Source organism: Cheilinus undulatus, linkage group 22 (genome assembly GCF_018320785.1).
Source record: "Cheilinus undulatus linkage group 22, ASM1832078v1, whole genome shotgun sequence".
NCBI lineage: Eukaryota > Metazoa > Chordata > Actinopteri > Labriformes > Labridae > Cheilinus > Cheilinus undulatus.
The window spans coordinates 29,095,900-29,118,913 of NC_054886.1; the positions used below are offsets into that span (position 1 = coordinate 29,095,900).

General features: G+C 40.3%; 1 protein-coding gene across 3 annotated transcripts in view; it reads left to right on the forward strand.

Moving 5' to 3' along the window:
• The window catches only part of col4a6 (collagen, type IV, alpha 6), a 184,942-nt gene that overhangs the window by 120,717 nt on the left and 41,211 nt on the right, over window positions 1-23,014 (forward strand). For all 3 annotated transcript variants that reach the window (XM_041779395.1, XM_041779397.1, XM_041779398.1), the window contains exon 5: window positions 22,322-22,456. In XM_041779395.1, coding sequence (XP_041635329.1) covers window positions 22,322-22,456 — 135 coding nt within the window. The remainder of the gene's footprint in view (window positions 1-22,321; window positions 22,457-23,014) is intronic.

Below are 23,014 nucleotides of genomic sequence, written 5' to 3' on the forward strand. Positions count from 1 at the left end.
TGCTGGGACGTTAAATATGATGAAAAGATGTTTCCTTGGGGCACAGAAACAAACATCCGGTTATAATTGGTGGAACAAACACACCTCTTAGATTTAATGATTGTATCACATAAATAAATAGAATGGTATGGCTTGTAAATCTATTGCTAATGCCTGACAGCTAAGACTGGATATATACTGTTGGTTTTAGGTGGTTTTCATTATCATTAGCCAGAGGGCTTCTAACTTAAAGTCCTGAGACTTTGGGACAACACAGAGCTCCACTGTTTCAGGACTCGTCGGACTCCTGGCTTTAATATCTCTGTCATGTTGGATCCATTAGCTCCAACAACATCCGCTCCCATTGGGTAAAGCCCCGCAGGTCAGAGGGCAGTGTTCGGGATGACGGGAGGGTTTACTCGTCTGTGTTTGAGCTTTCTAAGACAGCAGAGGGGTCAGGAAGGATGTGCTTTATTAAATTTAACTGGAGATCCAAGTGTGTCAGTCAGACACAGAGAGGGGACTTCCTAATGTTGATACACTTCCAGGAGGGTTTCTGGAGTTAATATGAGGTCTGTCACTTTGTTTTTGCAATGATGACATCTTTAATTCACAAATTAATCATGTTAGGGAGAGTGTACTTCGAATTAAGAGTTAAAAACCCAATGAAAACAATTAAAACCAAGGCAGGTCTACAAGCTAACTCTTAAGACCTGGTTCTCCACTCCAAATTTTGGCCCTTCCCCCCATGTATTCAAAAGATCAATGAATTTTGACTTGGCGCCATTGGTGAGACTCTTCATAAAACAGACACACGAGGAGAAAAAGCACACGAACATTGTCACAAACCTCCAGACAACAAAGGAGAGCAAAGGATGAATAGAGAGGAGGAGAGAGAGTGCAGCGGCTTCCCCTTTTAAAACACCATGAGGGTAAAGTGATAGTGGACGAGCGTCTCAGTGGGATGGGAAGATAAGAAACGAAGGATGGATCCCCCTCTGCAGGGCCTCTCGATGAAAGACTGCGTCTCTCCATCCAGGAATTCCTTCATTTTAATCCTGGGGCAGGTAGAGAGGGATGGAGAGAGGCTGGCAGGAATCCTTTTAGGTCAGAACTTGAAGGAAGAGGAACAACACATTGACCCAAAAAGAGGAGTGTAGGGTAAATAGGAGAAAAGGAAATTGGAACATAGAGTCTAATATAAGAAATAAAACAGGTGGATTATAAAAGTAATACTGCAAAAAAAAAAAAAAAAAATTTTAGAGCCACAAGTTTGGCATCTTAGACGTTACCAGCGCTGATTGAAGAAAGAGAATGAGTAAGAACGGCGCTCCGTCTGTCTGAGTTTACCATAAACCTGGTATAAAAGCCACAGTCTGTTTTTTGAAATCTCCCAAAAAAAAGGTTTTAACTGTTAATCGGCTTTATCAAACATTTTTTAATCAGGTTTTGCAGGTCAGGCTTTTAACTTTTGGTATCCTAACCCTTGCCTTAGCCTTTACCTTACTTAAACTTTAATCTGATATTATTTGGAAAGTTTTTCTCCTCTGACAGATGTGGCATCTCACAGTAATGGTCTGCAAGAGGGGGCGTCTGATTCTGCAGCTAGACCCCTTCCAATTCCTCTCTAAAGTCAGGCAATTTAGCATCAGTGTTAATTGGGATCGACTCACTTAAAGAGCCAGCCTCCAGTGGCCAGTTAAAGAACTGCAAGTTAGTTTGAAGGCAAATTATGCCGTTTAAATCATTTCTGATTGAAAGATGAGGGAAAAACAGTATAAAGAAGTATAATTAGAATGAAGAATCCTGTATTTTGTCACCCAGGGACACTTTTGGTATCCTAACCCTTACCAAAACCTTCACCCTAAGCTTACTGAAAGTTTAATCTGATTTTATTTTGAAAGTTTTTCTTTTCTGACAGATGTGGCGTCTCTCAGTGATGCTCTGCAAGAGAGGGTGTCTGCTTCTGTAGCCAGACTTCTTTCCAATCCTTCAAGAAAGTTTGGCAATTTAACATGAGTGTTGATGGAAGCTGAGTCACTTACAGAGCTAGCCTCCAGTGGCCAGTTGAGGAACTGCAAGTCAGACAGTTTGAAAGAGAAGGACGCTGTTAAAGAAGAGGGATAAAACAATAGCATGAAGAGTCATAACATATTTGGTCATGCATGTTGGCTCTGACTGCACATGATAATGACAGCTGGCAGCGCTGTGACCTCGAGACAAGCATGAGCGCCAACTTTGATCTTCTGCCTATCTTTATCTTTCCATATATCTACAACCTCTCTCTACCTGTGCCGTTACCTTCATGCCTGACATGTATGATGTATCTACAGGAAGGTCTTATCTGCAGTGTGTCCCCTGTATGGGCCCCTGGATGGCATTTTATCAGACAGAGGCCCTCCTTTTAGGGAGTGGGGTGTCTAAAAATGGTGGCGGTCTTTGTTTAGGCTTCTTCTTTAAACATACACCGGCGTTTTTAAATGCTGGCTGAGCAGCCATGCTGCTGTCCTTTTGTCCAGAATGTCTCAACAAACAAAAACTGTCTCCTTGTCTTTCAATGGGAGCTGAAAACAAGGAGCTCAGCTTTGAACTTCTCAGACACATAGACACACCTGACACTCGGAGCCCACTCAGGGTCTGAGTTTAGTCGGGGGGAATGTCAAAGATCACCGCCGACACAAAGGTAAGGCTAGTCCAGAAGGTCAGGGGCGACGGGATCACAGACTCAGTGATAGACAGGATGAGAAGTGTTTTCATGTGTTTGGTTTAGTCTTCACGCTCTTGTTTCCTTTTCTTTTTTGTTCTCTTGTGTCCTGGAGCTTTATTTCACATCACAAACATAAAAAAAGAGGTGAAGTAACAAAAAAGTTGTCAAAAAGACCACATTCCTAAAATATTCATCACAAATAGAAGAAATCCATGTTTAAGATCTGTATCAGAGAGCTGTTGATGCAGCTTCAGAGTTTTTAGTGCGCTCTACTGCCCTCACATGGCTCCCCTAGGAACTGCAACAACACAGAAAATGTATAGATCTCCTTTGACCACTCTCTCTTCTTTTTGTTAGCTTTGTTTGTGTCTCATGTCTCAAAGCATTGTTTATTTTATGTATTTTGGTTTTAGAGGCCTCACTAAACAGGGTTTTGAAGTTAATGCTGAATTTTGGCAACTATTTCAGATTTTTGTCTCTATTTTAGACTTTAGATGAAAGTGCAAATAAGTTTGAGTCACATTTTGGTTTTCATTTTTGACCTTTGTAGTTTCAGCCTGGAGTTAGAATTAGCTCAAAATCATTTAAGACCAGCTTTAATGACCAAATTTCCAAAAAAGTTGGGACATTGTGGAAAATGTAAATGAAAACAGAACACACTGATTTGAAAATCCTTTATTATTTTTTGGAATTATAAATGCATTTTGAATTTGATGCTAATAACATGTTCCAAAAAAGTTGGGACACAAGCATGTTTTCCTCTGAGCAACACTGCATAAGGGTCTAAGGACTGAAGACTCTGAAAGATGAAGATTTATTTCCTGCTGTTCATCTAAAATTGCTCAACATTCAATAGTTTTTCTGTTGTCGTATTATGCACTTTATAATTTGCCGTACATTTTTAGTGGGAGACAGGTCTGGTCTGCATACAGCCCAGTCTAAAACAGTCACTCTTTTATTGTGAAGCCATGCTGTTGTAACTCATGCAGAATGTGGCTTATCTACCTGAAATAAGCAGGAATCCCCTTTAAAAGACAATATCGATTATGTTGCTCCAAAACTCCCATGATCCTCTCAGTATTAATGCTGCCCTCACAGATGTGCAAGTGACCCATGCCATGGGCACTAATAAACCCTATCCCTGGCATGCTAAGAAGAGCTACAGATTCGTACTTTTAGCCAGAGTTTTGTTATCAAAGATCTGCTTTTGGTTCCTCATTGTCCTGCCTACCTCCCAGACAGGAGACGGTCTTTAAAGAACATTTTTTGCCATATTGTTGGTTTGCCAAACCCTCGTTTGGGCCGAGAAGTGGGGTACAACCTGGACCGATCCCCAGTCTCTCACAGTGCTGTCAAAGAGACAAACAACTAGGCTAGCTTATACTCCCACTTATGGGCAATTTTGAGTCACCAGTTAAAAGAATGCCTTTGGATTGTGGGAGGAGAGAACCCATGCATGCATGGGGAGAACTTGCACTCAGAAAAACCATCAAACGGGGATCGTACCAGGAACATTCTTACTGTGAGGAAACAGCACTAACAGCCAAGCCACCATAAATAAAATAAATGCACATTCAAATTCAGATTAGCTTGAAATACTGGCGCCGTTTAGTCCGTCCATTCTCAGACTGGGCACAGTTGTTTCAGCTGGGAGTCTTGCAGTATAAATCAACCTGATGAGAGATATGGAATCTGGACAAATCATCGGCTTTGAAGGTTACCTTGAAGTGCAATAAAGTCTTAAAGAAAAGTACCAATAAGTCATGTTTTTATTAGGTTTTTGGCCATAAATGTCACTTTCTCAGTCCTAATTTTAGTCACTTATCAACACTTGAAACAAATAAAACAAAGAGCAAAGGAAAACAGTAAATGATGTGGAACAAATGCCAGAGGGAAGCAGTCAGGATCAAGAATCAGACCACCTCTGGGTGATCTAACGTCAGGCGCTCACAGGTACGCACTGAGAGTGCCCGCAGGAATGTACCAAACCGGTTATTACTGATTTTATAGCCTCTTATGATTTGATGATGACGGCACGGCTATTTACGACATTTCCACTTAGCACACAAACACAAATCAAAACTATCATTTACCACATTTTATCCTTTTCAACAGAGTTGTTCTGCTCTTTTCCTGCAGCTCTGACTAAATGTCAAACATGACAGTGCCTTTAAAAGTGAAGAAATCCGTTAGGAAATGCAGATTTTTATGTGCCGATGACTTCACATGAAGTCTGAGACATAAAAACAGAGCGATTACAAACAGGAATGAGTCAGATCCGGAGTCACAGAGCAGAACGCCATCCGTCAAAGCTCCTACGACCTGATGAAACTTCCTCCACTGCCTTTAATTGACTGTTAAAAAGAATTAAAGTCATTAGCTCCAGGCTCAAATACCCCTGCAGCAGATTGAGGCTGCAGGAGCATGACTGAAACTCTTTTACTCATTTCAAGATGGGCTTCAGGGACAGATAGTAAAAATAAGTTGTGACTGACTCCAGGCCTGCCTACAGAGTTGGCTGGGCCCCCTACAAACCCAAGAGAATGGGCCCTCCTCAGCTGCGATGTATTCATGATATCAGTGCATCAGTGCTGAGTTCTGATGTTGTCATTATTTATTTGTGGCTCCGTTAAACCCATGTTGTCCTCCTTTAACCCATTTTTGCCCCATTTCACCCCTTTTCAGCTACTTTAAACACATTTTTACCACTTTTGACCCATTTTTGCTACTTTAAATCCCATTTCACTATCTTTTTGCCCATTATTGCCACTTTTGTTCATTTTTTTTCTTCCTTTTTTACATTTTAGCCACTGATAAATCCCATTTCACCATTTTTACTGCAATTTTTCAGCCATTTAACCAAGATTTAAACACTTTCACCATCTTCAATCGCTGTCCACCACTTTGTCTTCCTGTTTTTGGAGCTTTTAACCAATTTCCTCCCCTTTTGCCTGTCTAAATCCATTTTCACCACTATGAAACAGTTTCCACCACTTTTTCTGCCCATTATTTTCATTTATCTTTATTTAACTGCACATCAATATTCCTCACATCCATTTTTGCCACTTGAACCCATTTTTGCCAGTTTTATATCCTATTTTGCCACTTTTTAATTCCTGGCTACCGCTTCCTGGCTGTTTACGAAATTTTAATCAATTTTCTGGAGTTTATTTCTATTTTTGCCTCTTGTAAGCCATTTTTGCCACCATTAAAACCCCTTCCTCAATATTTTCTGTGCATTTTTGCCAATTCAAACTACATTTCACTGTTCTTTACACCCATTTTTCCCACTTCATAACATTTTTTGCCAGTTTTCAGTCCTGTTAACACCACCTTTTTGAGCCATTTGCCACTTTTTAGAACCTTTTCCACTTTTTTTGCCAGTACTTTGGACTGTTCAGCAATTTTTTTTTCCACTTATCACCTATTGTTGCCTCTGTTAACCCATTTTTGCCACTATGAAACCCTTTTCACCCAATTTAATGCCCAACTTTAAAGCCCGTTTCAGATTGGGATCGTGTTTTGCCGCTTGCGTGTGCCATGCATGTCTGCTCCAGCTCCTGCTGGTGCGGCTTTCACACGGAGCGCGAGTTTGCTGTGTGTCAGCCGACTCCCTGCTCTCAAAGCCCTGTCCTTCTTCATAAGTTTCACCTGAATAACCCCCCTACAAGCTACTTGATTCAGTGTCTGTAGGAAGTATGTCGGGATTTACTCAAAACAAGAACAGTCTGTAAAAGTGAAAGGAGTTTCTCTACAGAAATGCTAAATCAGGCTTTTAATTTGAAAAGCACAAACCAGAAAGCACTTACTGTGTTTGACTTTCCTGGGACATATTCTACCAGTGTGGAGACAGAAAGTCTCACTAACAGTAGATCTTTAGAGAACAACTTAATCAAACAGGCGCCTTTAAGCTTGTGGCCTTCCTCAGGGTTATCAAGAAACACATTGTAAAAATATCCTGTGTGCATATGTGCTACAACAAGGTTAATATGGCTCTCCATTTATCATTTTCTGTCTAATATGGTCCATACCTGCATGCGGTGCGCAGAAAAAATAGGTGAGACTTTGAGCCTCTAAATTCCCCGTGCCTGAGCCGCACGTATCTGGCGTGCAAGATGCGGCGCACATGCAGGCAGTCTGAAAGCCCTGACTTGTTAACATGCAATCAAACTGAAAATCCAGGCGTGTCGCAGTCGAGATGTGCATGTCATGCTCCTAGTCTGAAATGGGCTTTACAACTTTAATGGCACCTAAAAACGTTTTCCCTCACTTAACCCATTTTTCCACTTAAACGTCCTTTTTCACCGCTTTTAGTGCCTATTTTGCCACTTTTTCAAACCCTTTTCAACACTTTTTCTGCCCAATTTTGCCACTTTTCCCCCATTTTTGCCAGTATTAATCCCTTTCACCACTTTTTCTGTCCATTTAAGCTGCTTTAAACCAATTTTAAAACACCTTTCAACACTTATTCTGCTATTTTTTTGTGAATTTCACCTATTTTTGCCTAATTTTAAGCTCTTCTATGTGCGGCCAGACTGACAGATTGTAGCTACCAACACTTCTGCTTCTGATGAAGTTGTAGGGAGTTCACCTGCAGGTTGTGTGGGTGTCAGATAATATCAAGAGAAGCAGTAGGACTATCTCTGCGCTTTTATTTTGAAGGAGTCGCCAGAACAGATAAGTAGAGGAGAAGTGTCCCACGCTGATACAGAAAATATGCACACAAGCAGAGCATTAACCAACTGCGGGGATTCTCAGTCCAACCTAACTAAACACAGCTGGATCTTTTTGTAACGCCGTCTCGTCTCGCGCTATAAACACAGAAAGACTCGAAGATGGTGGAAAACATGGAGGTCTTCTTGCCGCGTGTTTTCACATCCCTGCTGAATCGTGTGAAAGATGGATGTGTTGTTTTTGTTTATCGTTTCTCACATTCTTGTCTGGATCTGCTGTCAACAGACCTCAGATTTGTTTGTTAGCGACACTAAAACACAGACGGTTGTTTGATGGGTGACGCTGACTTCTGTCACTGAGACAGCTTTTTAGAAATGGATCATTGCCCTGCCAACTATTCACCAAATGTTTGACCTCCAAATCCAGAAGCCCTTATAATAAATATTTCTAAAAAGATGACTGTAACTACTGTAGTGCATACAGCTGCTAATGTTGCACGCTACAAAAGACCTAACATGGGGATTGACACCGCTTTTTAACCGCTTTTCTCCCTCGTTTGGTTATTACTGTGCACTCAGAGGAATCGTGGAATACATTTTAAAGTAAATGGACTTTGTAACAAGGTTAGATATTATACCCTTATAACCTTTTAATCAATTATTATTTTATTTATTCCCTGTTACAAGCTAAACGGCTAAGTATAAACACGTGACTATTAAGCAGTTTTTTTTGGTGCAAGAAACAGGATTGACAAAAATGGCAAAAATAGAAATTTGCATGCAAGAGTGAAGGAACTACAAAGCCCATAATGCATTGCAATTCCCTCAATCCATTGCAAATGTTAGCTCTTAGGTTTTAAGCTAGCATACACAGTATGTTGAGTCATCATTAACAACCTAAAGCTAACATTCAAGCAGGTAGTGAGAATGTCCATGGTAACAGCCAATCAGAGATGTTGCTGAAACCCTCTAGGATTCTGGGTAATGTAGCTCTTTCCCCCTAAACTAAGAATAAACCATGTTTTTTTTTCTAAAATAAGGCTGATAACATGAAATTTTGTCCTCTCTGCTCTATATATGGCTCTTCTAGCCAATCCCTACTCTGGCTTCAAATATGCCTTGTACCAGAAGGGTATTTTGGCTTCACTTTTGTGCAACAGGGGAGATGGAGATGTGTTGTCCAGCTTTATATGTGGTAAATTATATATATGAATGGAAAGAGAATTCGTTATAATTTCTCATAAACATGCTACTCAGTGCAAGGTTGTGTTTTCTTTTTTCCTTGTAGGTTTTTTCCCATCATTTCTCTATATTTTTTTGCTGATCCTTAGCCTTGTAAATCCCAGCTTGTCCGGCCTCATGTTGCTTATTTTTTCTGGCTTCTTTCTTGGTTGTCCCTGTCCCTTTGAAATAAAATACACCATTGGGGATATGATGGGACTGTTAGGTTCAATGTCCCCTTAAAAAAGAGCATTTCAACATGTTATAGGCTATTACTGTCCATGTAGTCCATCTGAGAGCCAAACAACTGGTAATTAAACAAGAACCATATCTGAACATTTGGTTTTAAAGCCATACATGCCCATTACATCTGCTGTTTGCACTCTGAGGTTATTGTCACCTCAGGCTAAATCTTAATTTCGACCTTTAAAAGTTGAGTTTTTATTGCTGTGGATTGAGAAAGACGCAGAAAATCCCTCCTCGGTCCACTTCACAACACTCAATTTGTTATGTATTAAAATAATGAAAGGACAACAAGCCAAAAGGTTTCACAGCTAACTTTTTCCCTCCTAACACTGTGGTTCACTTTCTGTCTGACAGCTGAGAAAACAGCACAACTTTATGACATCATCACCGTGGGACAGAGGGGTCTCGCTGACCGCTAAGTGGGTTTTTATTGGAGGGGAAAGCACCTGGTGATAAGAGGGAACAGGTTGTTTGTTTTAATGGCGGCCGTCAGCACAAACAGATGAGTCAGAGGAACAGAGGAGAGGCTGGGAATCAGACTGAGGGAGCGTACAGGCGGAAAGAACTAGAAAGAAGAGGATGCATCATGTGAAAAGAATGGAGGTGTCTCTTCCAACCGATTCACACCATTATGAACAGATACAGGTCAACAGGACTTGTGTTTAACCCTAGCTTAGTCTGAAGGTCAAGTCGAATGGAAATTACACTGCTAATATTAAAGAGTCGCAAGGTTTGCGTTATATGTTGACCAAATCATGGTCAACAGCACTAAATCACCTAATGGTGCTAGGTGTTTCCAACAGCCTTACAATTCAATATGTATCTTAATACAGAGACCAGGGTTAGGGTTAGAGTACATATCACAACAAGGAGGACATGATACCATTCATATCCTGATACAGAGGCCATGATAGTAAACAAATTTATATAAAAATGTCAAAATGCAATATATAACATGTTACCGAGGCAAGGATACGATAAATATCACAAAACAGAGGCCATGGTTAGATAATACTGCAATTAAGTGGCCATGATACTGTACATATAATGATACAGAGGACAAGATACTCTATATCACGATACAGAGGCCAAGATACTCTTTATATCATGATACAGAGGCCAAGATACTCTTTATATCATGATACAGAGGCCAAGATACTCTTTATATCACGATACAGAGGCCATGATACTATATATATCACAATACAGGGGCTAGGATACTCTTTATATCATGATACAGAGGCCAAGATACTCTTTATATCACGATACAGAGGCCATGATACTCTATATATCACAATACAGGGGCTAGGATACTCTTTATATCATTATACAGAGGCCAAGATACTCTTTATATCACGATGCAGAGGCAATGAAACTATAGAATCAAGACTCAGATGCCATAATACATGATCAAGATACAGAGGCCATGATACACTACAATCAGAATACAGAGGTAACGATCATGTTACTATACAGAGGTTAACAATAAGATACATATCACAATACAGAGGCTACGATACAACAGTGTCATGATTCAGAGGCCACTTTACATTACATACCACAACAGATGCAAAGAAATTAAAGCATCATAATATAGAGGAAACAACAAAATGGCGTTACGATACAGAGGCCATGATAAATAGGTATCATGATAAAGGGGCCAAGATAGAATTTGAATCACGATACAATATGTAACATGAGGGCATGTGATGCACATTTTTAAATAAAAAATGTAAAATTCAAATACTTTGTACTTAAATATAAACATCTGGACCCTGACTGATCAACAGTGGTAGATCCCCAGAGCTCCAACGTAGACTTCGGAGTCAGTTTGTTTTCTTTTCCCCAACTCAGATAGTAAGCATTTTTCCATTGGGTCTGACAGAGTTTCCAAATTTTCAACTGGATTCTCCTCATCTTTTTCAAATGAACAACACATAAAATGTTTTACAGCTACACCGTTTTACATTGACCAAAAATAACATCACTACCACACATGGTTAGACTTAATATTGAGATACAGCAATACTTCAAAGAGCTTCCTCATTAATGGCCCTGATATCACTTTTCCGTCCTTCCATCTGTCGCCATGAACACAGGAACAAACACTCTGTACTCGACGTGTTGTAAAAGTCTGTAGCAGATGAAACAAACCCTGTAAGTCTCAAAGGGTCAGAGCCTCGCTCTAAACACTGAGACACCCAGGAAGTGGAGAGTAGTCTGCGATGGTTCAGATGTTTAGAGGAAACAGCTCAACATCTGCAGTGTTTGCTGTTTGAGGAATTTAGAGACTGTAAATCAGATGGATGATAGGCCACAGGGGGATTCTCTCTTCTATAAAAAGCATGTAATCTGATGTGTCTAAGACAATGAATCTGAATTTGAAATCTTATTTTATTGTTACAACAGCCTGGGTCTTGTCATGGTGGCCTGCTATGACAGAGCCAGCATGTTTATTTACACTAGGTTTATCGTTGCCATGAAAACAGGATGTTGGGTGAAAGACTGTTGAATAAGACAGAGTGAACTACTACTGGAAGCTGTCATTCTGTTTCTGTTTCTTGTTTTGTTGCTTATCTGTGATGAACCATGAGTATTCTCTGCAATTGCCTGTATGCTCTGTCAGCTAGGCTTCCTTGGTAATCAGCAACTCCACCCCCTGAACTTTTTATAATGGAGAAAAGCTGTTAAAAGTGGCCTTCCTGGTTTGGGCTGCAGGTAATCTCAGAAAGCTTTGCTCATGGCACAAATCAGGAGGGCAACCTCTTTTCAGTACGTTCATTCTGTAGAGCATCAATGAGGACTGGCACCGATGTTGGACCAGAAAGCCTAGTTTGCAGTCGCCATGCAGGTTCATCCCAAAGAAGCTCAATGGGGTTGAGGTCAGGGCTTTGAGTGGGCCAGTCAAGTTCTTCCACACCAAACTCACCAAACCATGTCTTTATAGGCCTTGCTTTGTGCACTGGTGTACAGTCATGTTGGAATAGAGAAGGGTCTTCCCAACACTGTTGCCTCACAGTTGGAAGCATAGCATTGTCCAAAATGTCTTGGTATGCTGTAGCATTAAGATTAGCCTTAGCCGGAGAAGGGGCCTAAACCAAACCCTGAAAAACAGCCCCATGCCATTATCCCTATCACCAAACTTCACAGTTGGCACGGTGAAGTCCGGCAGGTAATGTTCTACCAGCATCCACCCAACTCAGATTCAGTGTGATTCGCCACTCCTTAGAACACGTTTCGACTGCTCCACAGTCCAGTGTTGGTTGGCTTTATCCCACTCCATCCTACACTTGGAATTGGACTTGCGTGCATGCAGCTGCTCGGCCATGGAAACCCATCCCATAAAGCAGTTGTTGTGCTAACATGAATGCCAGTGAAAGTTCAGAACTCTTCAGCTATGGAATCTGAGTTGCTGTTGCTCCTAAATGCTTCCACTTTCTAATAATATCACTTACAGTGGACTGTGGAAAATCCAGCAGAATTTAAATTACATGATCCATCTTATTGCGAAGTCATTCGTCACAGTGCCACACTTGAAGTCACTGAACTCTCCAGAACAACCCATTTGGGATCACAAATGTTCGAAATGGCAACTGCTGGCTAGATGCTTGATTTTATACACCTGTGGCAATGGGTTTGATGCAGTAGACCTGAAACACCATAGTCTGGACACCCCTAGTTTAGGTTTTAGGTTCAGTTAGTATCACTCAAGGTTGAATTTCAGTCGAACACAGGAGATCACAGGAAGTAAGGCCATCATAGAGAAGGTAGAGTCTTTTTTTTGACCCTGTCATCCACTCTTGCACTGCTCTTCTAACTTGGCCACCTGACTTCCTAAAGGCTATTTCAGAGTCCACACAAAATGTTGTGTAAAGTGTGGCAAGAAGATATTTGCGTCTTTTTTCTCAAAGGTATAAACACTTCTTGTCTCTTTCAAAAGCTGCTGACAGAGGAGGCTGCTGATATGCTCCACAGGCTCGATTGCATCTTTCACTCCTAAATTCGATAGGACTCTATATGTGGAAATTCCATCTGAAACGCCTGTATGCAAAGATAGTGAGATCCCCCCTCTTTTTCTTGTCTGTTTTAGTCTTTGGTCGCGGTATCATCACTCACCCTGAGCAGGACAAACACGTCTGAGATAAACCAAGGTGTTTGGGTTCACGGTCTGATCGCTGGAGGGGATAGGAGGGAAAAAGATGGCACAATCTAAACATTCCCATCTAGAGGACATTTTTCTCTTTCTCTCCTGTGTGTGTGAGCAGACGGCTGTGAAAGCGGCTCTTTTTAGTTAGTGTTTTCACTTGTTTCATCTGTAACAGCATCAAAAGTCCCGTCCTTTTTAGCACACTTTGTAGCCATGCTCTGAACTTCTGCTCGACAGCGTTTGAGGTTCTGCCGACTCATGTGAGTGTTTGCAAACTGTAATTAGGTTATCAAACCGCTTCATTGGTTAAACTTGCACCCAAAGACCGTCCGCCCAAGCGGCCAACCCCTGGCCTACACGTTGCTCCCATCACCGTCCCCCAGTGAGCATGCGGTGTGACAGCTAAAATCTTCCCCCGCGCAGAGTCGCTGCTCAAAACAATGCGCTCTGATAAATCCTCTGAGGGCCTGAGGGTGTGTGTTCATGTTTCTGAGCGCGTGCATTCATGGGCGGCACACACATACACTGATTTTCACATGCATGGCAGCTAGAATCTGTCTGTCCAAGCACTCTCCTCCATCAGGAAGTGAGGTCGGCCCGATGGGAGCGCTAAGTCCAGAGAGCTTAGCGGCCCAGAATAGGTTCCATTGTGCCCTTTGTGCTGGAGGGGATTTGGGCCTACAAACTGACCAGTCTGCTGGAAGGTGATGAGGATGGAAGGACTGGAAGAGCCGGCTGGAGACCCGACGGGCGGGCAGGCGTGAAAACAGATGGGGATGCCAACTGGCAAGGGGGTCGAGACTTGCGGAGATGATGGCAAAGGGACAGACAGATCTCTGATAAAATGTCCCCATGTATCCAAAAACCAAAGTGTGAAACTAGTTTAATGTCTAAAAACCACCTGGAAAATTTGATCATTGCCCATAAAACCAAATCCATAATTCAGGATTAACCAAAACATACATGGTAGGAATCTTCCACTGTCTAAAGCAACTAATTTTATCATGTTTTGTAGTCATAACTAGCATTGTAAGGGAGTTGATATTGCATGAGTGTTTCAAGTGTATAAAATGCTGATTTTTGGCTCAGATTTTTCTTCAAATTTCATATTAAAAGCTGCCTTTGTGTTCAAAACTGCTGACTTGTACTTAGATCTTCTGTTAATGCTCAAAATGTCTGCTTGTTCTGAAATCTTTAGTTGCTTACTCAAATCTTCTGCGCTCGTTCTCAGACCGTTCTCTCATTCAGGTGGCTTCTTCTTGTTTGTTAACTGCCACTGATTTTCTCTGCCCATGCTCAAAACTTGTGCACGTACAAAACTTACTCTGAACACTTAAAACTTTAAAACTTAATAAAACTTAACCATAAAACAATAAAACTTAAAACTTCAACGTCAAAACTTATTATAGGACAAAATTTACTCTACATGCTTAAAATTTAATCTGTGCACAAACAAAACATTAGCTGCACTCTCAAAACTTTCTCTGTGCATTTACAAAACTTACTTTTCACGTTCAAAACTCTCTGTATGCACGTACAAAACTTGCTTTGCATGCTCAGATCTTTCTCTGTACATATATGAAACTTGCTCTGCAAGATTAAAACTTTCTCTATGCATGTACGAACTTTCTCTGCAAGCTCAAACTTTCTCTATGCACAAACAAACGTTCTCTGCAAGCTCTAACTTTGTCTATGCATGTATGAACTTTCTCTGCAAGCTCAAACTTTCTCTATGCATGTACGGATTTTTCCCTGCAAGCTCAAACTTTCTCTATGCACGAACAAACTTTCTCTGCAAGCTCAAACTTTCTCTATGCAGGAACAAACTTTCTCTGCAAGCTCAAACTTTCTCTATGCATGTATGAACTTTCTCTGCAAGCTCAAACTTTCTCTAATTATGTACGAACTTTCTCTGCAAGCTCAAACTTTCTCTATGCATGAACAAACTTTCTCTGCAAGCTCAAACTTTCTCTAAGTATGTACGAACTTTCTCTGCAAGCTCAAACTTTCTCTATGCATGAACAAACTTTCTCTGCAAGCTCAAACTTTCTCTATGCATGTACGAACTTTCTCTTCAAGCTCAAACTTTCTCTATGCATGTACGAACTTTCTCTGCAAGCTCAAATTTTCTCTATGCAAGTACAAAACTTTCCCTACAAGCTCAAACTTTCTCTTTGCACGTACAAAACTTTCCCTGCAAGCTCAAAACTTTCTCTATTTACTTACGAAACTTTCTCTGGATGCTCAAACTTTCTCTATGCACGTACGAATTTTACCCTGCATATTTAAAACTCTCTTTGCATGAAAGAAACTTACTTTGCATGATCAAAACTATCTTTATTCATGTACGAAACTCAAAATTTTCTCTATGCACATACAAAACTTTCTCTGCAAGCTCAAAATTTCTCTTTTCATGTATGAAACTTACTCTGTACGCTCAAAACTTTCTTTACTCTTAACATATTTCTGCTTTTTTATTTTTTTTTAAGAACCAACCAATAGGAAACAGGTACAGGATTGACCAATCGTGTTTTCTCTGCCCCTTGTTGCTGTGCTGTTCTCCATGAGACATTTGTTTGATCATTTTAAGGAACTCAGTTCCTCATACAGACTTAAAATGTAGAAAAATTATTCAGTTATTTATACTCAGTTCACCTTCTTGCTGTCTTTTCAGATTTATAATTATTACTGTTCAATTTTAACGATGATTTTTGGCTCTCAGACTTGTACAATGTGTGTGTGTGTGTGGTAGAATGTTGGGACTTTCTTAGTGAGCTCAAAGAAAACGTCTCCTGGACAACAGCACAGCAACAATGGGCAAAGCAGTTGTGATTGATTTTCCTGTACCTGTTTTCATCTGGTAAGTCTAGCTTTGAAGTCTAATATTACTTAGTAGTTCAGTGTGTCCATCCACACAGTTAACTTTAACATCTTTTTAAAACTATATTTGTGCTACATAGGTATGGGACATGTTGGAAGAGGTTTCCATACCCATTCCTACATTTTCAACTTACTCTGCCCTCTAGTTGTAGAATTTAAGTGAAAACTTTTGATAAAAATTAGCAGAATACAAATGGGTGATGAGTGCAAATGGTGACTCCAGGCTTTATCATTAGGTCATTTTTACAAACATCGCTCACTAGTTTGCAAAGTTGCAGCAATCAGAGGTCAATGAAGGTCAGAGGAAGGTGTGTGAAAGAGTATATCGCCACCCAGTGGTCGTTTTCTGAGACATCTCTCAGCCAGCATAATCTGATGTGATTTAATGGAGCTTTATTCCATCTTTATAGTTGTTTTTCCCCTTTTTGTTCCCTTTCATCCTTCTCTTTTATCTCGTCTCTCTCTCTGTGATCTCCTCTGTATCATTTAATCCCACGCCATGTTAGGACATAAACAGAGATGTTCCAAAGCTTCAGGACTCATCTCACATCCTGCTTCTAATAATCTGACACTCACGACCATCTGACCATGAAAGAGATTCTCTAAAGACTGGATTTTAGTGGATTTATTAGCTTTTAACAACATTAAAGTCTATCTACAGCCATACATTTGGGGTTGAGAACAAGAAAACCTTTATTCAGAGCGAGCAGGACGGCAGACTGTGCTTCACCTTAACTCACACTTCACCTCTCACCTTTTACGTAACAGCAGACAGACAGAGTCAGCCAAGTCTTTGAAAGTGACCCCCCGTGACCTGAAAATAGATACTAGAAAGCTGTTGGAGCCTTTTTGACGAGATGACCCTAAGAGGCACATCTTCTTCTGGAGCGGTTGTATAAACACAGATAGACCAGAGCTGCTTACTAAGATGCAAAATAAGAGCCAACAAGGAGATCAATAAAGTCAAGCTAAAGGTGATGAGGCTGCAAAAGAAGGAGTGACAGAGGGTGAGACAGACGAAAGGTGAGGCGTGAGAGAAAGTGGCACCTCTGCATATTTTCCCCTGGTGAAACCAGGTGTGAGTGCGGGCTGCGAGGCCAGACAGCTCCGGCAGGCTGCCTTTACCCGGCCCAGCCCTGTCATTAGTGATACCTGCCCCGAGGCCACGTGGGCTGGAAGAAGAGCTGCACCCACTCACAGTGTGGTCAAGTCTAATACCGGATCACTGTCACGTTTAAAACCAAGTGCAGTAAATGAATGGGAACATTTCATTAACGACAAACACATACTAATACAGAAAGCAGGTCAAACCTCATCCAAAACACAAAAACTTCCAGACCTGCCAATACTTGTAAAATCATTTAAACCAATACCACTGCTGATCCCGATGTATAAATGTAGTTTGGATCTAAAACTTTAGTGTTTGAAACAAGCTTTTAAAGATAAACAAAGAAAAATACTTCAGCTGATGTAACTCTGCTAGTCCTGCCTCAAACTCAACAGCCATGTAAGTATATAGAGCCAGTATTTACAACTGATATGTCAATAAGGCCGATATTTACAGCAAATACAGGCCAATATTTACAGCCAATATAAGGCCAATATTTACAGGCAATTTAAGGCCAATATCTATTGCCAGTTTTGGCCAATATTTACAGCCAATTCGGGCTAATATTTACAGCCAATATAAGGCCAATACTTGCAGGCAATATAGGCCAATATCTATCACCAATATAGGCCTATATTTAATATAGGCCAATATTTACAGCCAATATAAGGCCCATATTAACAGCAAATATAGGCCAATATTTACAGCCAATATAAGGCCCATATTAACAGCAAATATAGGCCAATATTTACAGCCAATATAAGGCCCATATTTACAGCAAATATAGGCCAATATTTACAGCCAATATAAGGCCAATGTTTGCAGGCAATATTGGCCAATATCTATCACCAATATAGGCCTATATTTACAGCAAATATAGACCAATATTTACAGCTAATATAAGGCCAATACTTGCAGGCAGTATAGGCCATTATGTATCACCATATAGGCCATTATTTACAGCCTATATACAGATGATATTACTTTTAAAATAGGCCAGTGTTTAGCATCAAATATTGGCCAATATTTCAGCTGACATAGGCCTACATTCAGAACAAACATTTGCTGATTTTTACAGCTATTTTAGCCCAATATTTACTGATTATATTGGTTGATATTTGCAACTGATAAAGCCCAATACATACAGCTGATTTAGGACTAATTAAGGCCAATACTGGCTGACACTTGAACCCATTATAGGTTGATATTCACAGCAAATAAATGTAGATATTTATAGCCAATACAGAACAGTATTTTTACTAGATACAGTCTACAGCCTCCGATGGCAGATACTGTCAAATATCACCAGATATTATAGGATTTGCTAATACTGTTAATTTACACTCTGAGCTAATATCTGCTTGTACTGATAATATACCAATAATAATATCATCTGTTATATTAAAACTGCTAAATGATAAAGTTTGTTGCCTTTCTTTGAAAATATGTCCATAGCATTTAAGCATCTTTAAGCTAACAGGGTTATAAACTGGGATTTTTTACCTTCCTTATATCTGAGACTTGGTTAATGTTAGCCATGCTAGAGTTAACATAAATTCAGAGTCCTAGCAAGGAATTTAGACTTTCATGTTTTATAGTCAGATTTTATCTTGATGGCATTGGATGCTATAAGCGCCACCTGTCTGATGCTCCCTGCAGGCTAACGCAAAAGCTAACAGTTCTCTGGCTGGTATTTGACCCTCTCCAATGATGACGCCCTCCTTATGTTCATTATGCTGTTCCAGGAGTTAAACCATTTAGTGTCTGCAGGCAGAGCAGACATATGAGAGTGTAGGACCAGGTGTGGAGCAGACAAGTGCTTTCCTTTTTGTAAAATAATGCATGTGTGTGTGCATGGAAATAATGGAGGGGTTTGGGATCCTTTACCTTGAGTTTAATGTCGGGTGTGAGTTCATATGTATGCCGAGGGAAAGAATTATGTGTGCATACATCTCTGTTTTAGGCTTAGAAACTTTTCACTTGACTTTAGGTGTTTGAGCTGAACTGCTAAAGTAGGTTACGTTTAGCCATAGATAATGAGAATGGCTAAAAACATGCCTGCTAGTAATGTACTAGTCATACGATTGTATGCATTTACATGAGCTCTATAATGCATCTATAAATGTACATCTGCAGCCTTGCTTTACTTCCCCTATTAAGTTTACTATGTGACGTCTTTACGGCTGAATTTATGAGAGCATTTCCTCGCCTTACAGGAATGAAACAAACTCCAATTTATGATATGAAGAACAAGGAGCCAAATTTAAGGAAAGTCCATGCTAGACTCAAATGTACGACCTTTATAGTTGGACATAAAGGCAGTAATATGATAGATTTCATCCTGTGTGAGTCATATTTTCAAATCCTTTGACTTTCCTTTGACCCGAGCACAGACATCTGTCCCTCTCTCCGCCTCCTCCTCCTTCCATCTGTCTCCTCTCTCCCTACCCTGTTATACTGCTGCAAATATAAGCTAATGGCAGGTTGTCAGTAGTGTGAATGTGCATATGTGTTTGCAAAGAGGGGGATTCTTTCAGCCTCTTTATTTGACCCACCTGCTCATGCTAGGTTCTTTGTCTTTCTACTGCCCTCATGTGGTTGGACATAACATCTCCTTTGTCCCAGTTTTATCCAAAAATAGTTCATCATTGGCCTTCTTTGTTCTCAACATCTTTAAAGTTTTGTAAAAATGTCAAAAACAGACATATATCCCTCTACGGTAGTTGTTCCTCCAGACCACCCTCAGAGCCCACATGCCCCTACATGCCCAGTTGAAGCACTTCACCAACTCTGAGATTTGAGATTGTGAAGCCAGTGAGCTCAAGTGTTGAAGGGGAAAAAAAAAGAAAACCCACAGCTGGGTTTTTCCGCCTGGACTTGTCCCCGTCTCGTGTAAACAAACCCATGAAATCTACAACACAAAAGACAAAATGGCCTCCCCGGCAATTTGTTCGCAAGTGATTTCCGGCTCGATTACTCCCTCGTCAGGTGGATGATGGTGTGTAATTGACACTGCTGATGATAGGAGTAAGACACTGTGTTTATACTTGATCAAATATACAAGAGGATTACAAGTGTCAGTGACTTATGTTTATAGTTTCAGATGCCAGCAGACTTTTAATTTCACTCCAGTTGTTAACATTCCCATGGCATGGGACATCCATCTGGGCAACACCCCATAGACGGTGTTTGGGACCTTTCAAAAAATACTCAAAGGGTGCTATCTTTCACATTCTTTATGGACCAATCAGAGATGCAAAACAAGGTGTAAACTACAAAATATAGGCTCCACAGTTAGCTGTTAGGACTGTTCACTATCAGTGGAGCTAGTAAGTAAATCAAATTCTGGCTGAAGCCAGTCAGGAGAAGAGTAAGAATATCCATTCATTTAGACTGTCCAGTTCAACAGTACCCACCCACTTTTTTGGCGCCGCTGGTTCCGGATGTGAAATTTCTCCATTCAAGCCCCCAATGCTTTTAATGAACCAAGCTGAACAGCTACCTGAGTACTCATGACCAAAAAACATCCGATTCAGCTCAGAAATGGCATTCGAAAAACAGAATAAGAAAAAAGTTGCTTTTTGCTTTACAAGGAGGAAAGAACTACGTATCCCACAGTCCATTGCGGTTCATTTTACTGGTCATTATCACACATTTACCCTTTTATATACTTATCTTTATTGTAGTGTTTACATTTCAAATGATAATGTTGTAGTTTACTGTAGATTGTGTATTTATTGCTTTATATTGCTCACCTGGTAGATATGTCAATGGTAACCAAAGACCCTGCCAATCAGAGATGTCACTGTGACACTTAAGGATTGTGGGTACTGTAGTATTTTTTAGCTGAGATCACAAATAAACTTTGTTTTTCCTACAATTAGTATAATATTATACACATTTTTGCCCTCCACAAGAGTACATATCATCCTTCCACTGTGGTAAGTCTAACATGGATACTTCTGCTAAAATGGCTAATAATCAAATATGCTACAGAGAAAATGAATTGAATTTTACTTCCAGAGCAAACTGTCATGTGCTATAGTTGCATCCATGCTAATCTCGTCACTAGCCGCCCATACTGTAGCTCCCGCCTCCTCCTCAAATGATGCCGACAGTCCTGTAATTCTCAGACTGAAAACAGGCTTGAATCTGAATGATGGATCATCCGAATGACAGACTTGGAATCTGGCCAATCCACCGCTTTCGTTCGGTTTGCAAAAAATGGCGGTAATAAGCAAAAGCAAAAGCACGTTTAAAAAAAGACAACAATTTTCTAGACCTGTGGTTCTCAGCTGTTTAGGCCTCTGGACCCACCAACACCCTCTCAATGGGAAATTTTGACCCAAATTTCTGAAATGTTTAAATAGTGTCATTTTTATCATATAAAATAGTCCAGTTTGGATCTCAGACGTTAAAAAAGATGAAAAATCAAAGAGACAGGGCAAAAGAAAGCACGTTTTCATGTTGGGCACACATTCATGACCTACTGAATGACCTCTTTAGGGTCCCAAAGCACAAGTTGAAAAACCACTATCCTAAGTCACAGTAGTGCTAAACTACACTGTTTCTATGAGATGCTATTGATGTTATCAGTAAGAGATTGCTTATACTGGAGTAAAGAGCGCTGTGGCATTTGGAACAACTACAATGCCTACTAGTGGCTGGTGGCTGTGTTACAGCTAACACCGAGCCTCACATTGATATGGGCCTAAACTGATTAGAAATGTCAATAAAAAGTTTAACCAACTCTAAATTCAAGTGCCAGCTACAAAGCGAGCCAACTCTAACTGTTCAGCCGGCTAATTGGCGTATCCTCGGTTGCTAACGTGGAAAGTATCTACTTCACATCCAAAGGAAACCTTTAACAAACTTGTTAGAACACAAAAATACATTTTTCCCAACAATGAAAAAATACATATCCAAATTAGTACCCCATACTCAAACTACAATGTGTTACTATATTAATATTAAAAACATGCAAGGAATGTTCATTTACATTTTAAAACAAGTACACTATTATTTGTTGGGTCTTGTTTTTGCAATGGATTGTGGGATATATAGTTCCTTCACTGCTGAGAAGAAATAGTTTATGCTTATTTTGTGTAGGAGAAACCTTAAGATATCCAAATTTACCCTTTAAATTACCAAAGTATTCTGTTTCTGAAATGTGCCCTCCAAAGGATGCAACCCCTGAATTGAGACACAGCTTGTGTTTTCATTAACTTGAGGATCCATCAGTACTCTTCCATGTTTGGAGGGAGAGGCTGCCTGTTGGATGTAATCTGCTACACTACCACTAGAGGACACCAAATCCCCCCTTTTTAAAAAAAATGATTGTGTCTTCTCTCTTCTCTTAGGGTCGTCCTGGGCCTCTTGGGGAGGTTGGCCAGCCTGGAATAGAGGGAGCACGAGGGGGTCCAGGGCCTCAAGGACCTAAAGGAGAGAAGGGCCACATCGGACTGAAAGGACCATCTGGGCCCAAAGGAGACAAAGTGGGTGTTTTAAATCTGGACATGGTTGATATGTCACTTAAAAGGCAAGATATCACATCTTGAAAAAGATGTGATATTTATAAATTATACCTGTTTCACTGGGCCTCATTCACCAACTTTTAGGAGCATCAATTTTTAGAATAGATACAGGTTTACATCAACTCTTTTTCATTTTGAAAACATGTCTATAATGCATCCTTTTCTGACTGCAGAGCCATGCATGACATTTCTGATAATGGCGTTATCTAAATGAGTGATTTTATCCACCATGTGCGTTTCTATTATATATCCAAAAGTCACATTAGGAGCAGCACTACATCCACTTTAGAACTATATAAGTATTTCTTACACTCAGAGTCCAGTTTGTTGCGGTGCTACTGTATAAAGCAACAACGGTGAGGTTTGCAGCATCAGCACTTCCTCAGGGTGGCTGGACTCTGCCTTAGAGATAGGGTGAGGAGATCAGACATCCAAAAAGGCCTTGAAATACAGCTGTTGCTCCTTTGCATCAAAAAGACCCAGTTAAGGTGGTTACAGTATCTGATCAGGTGTGTCCTT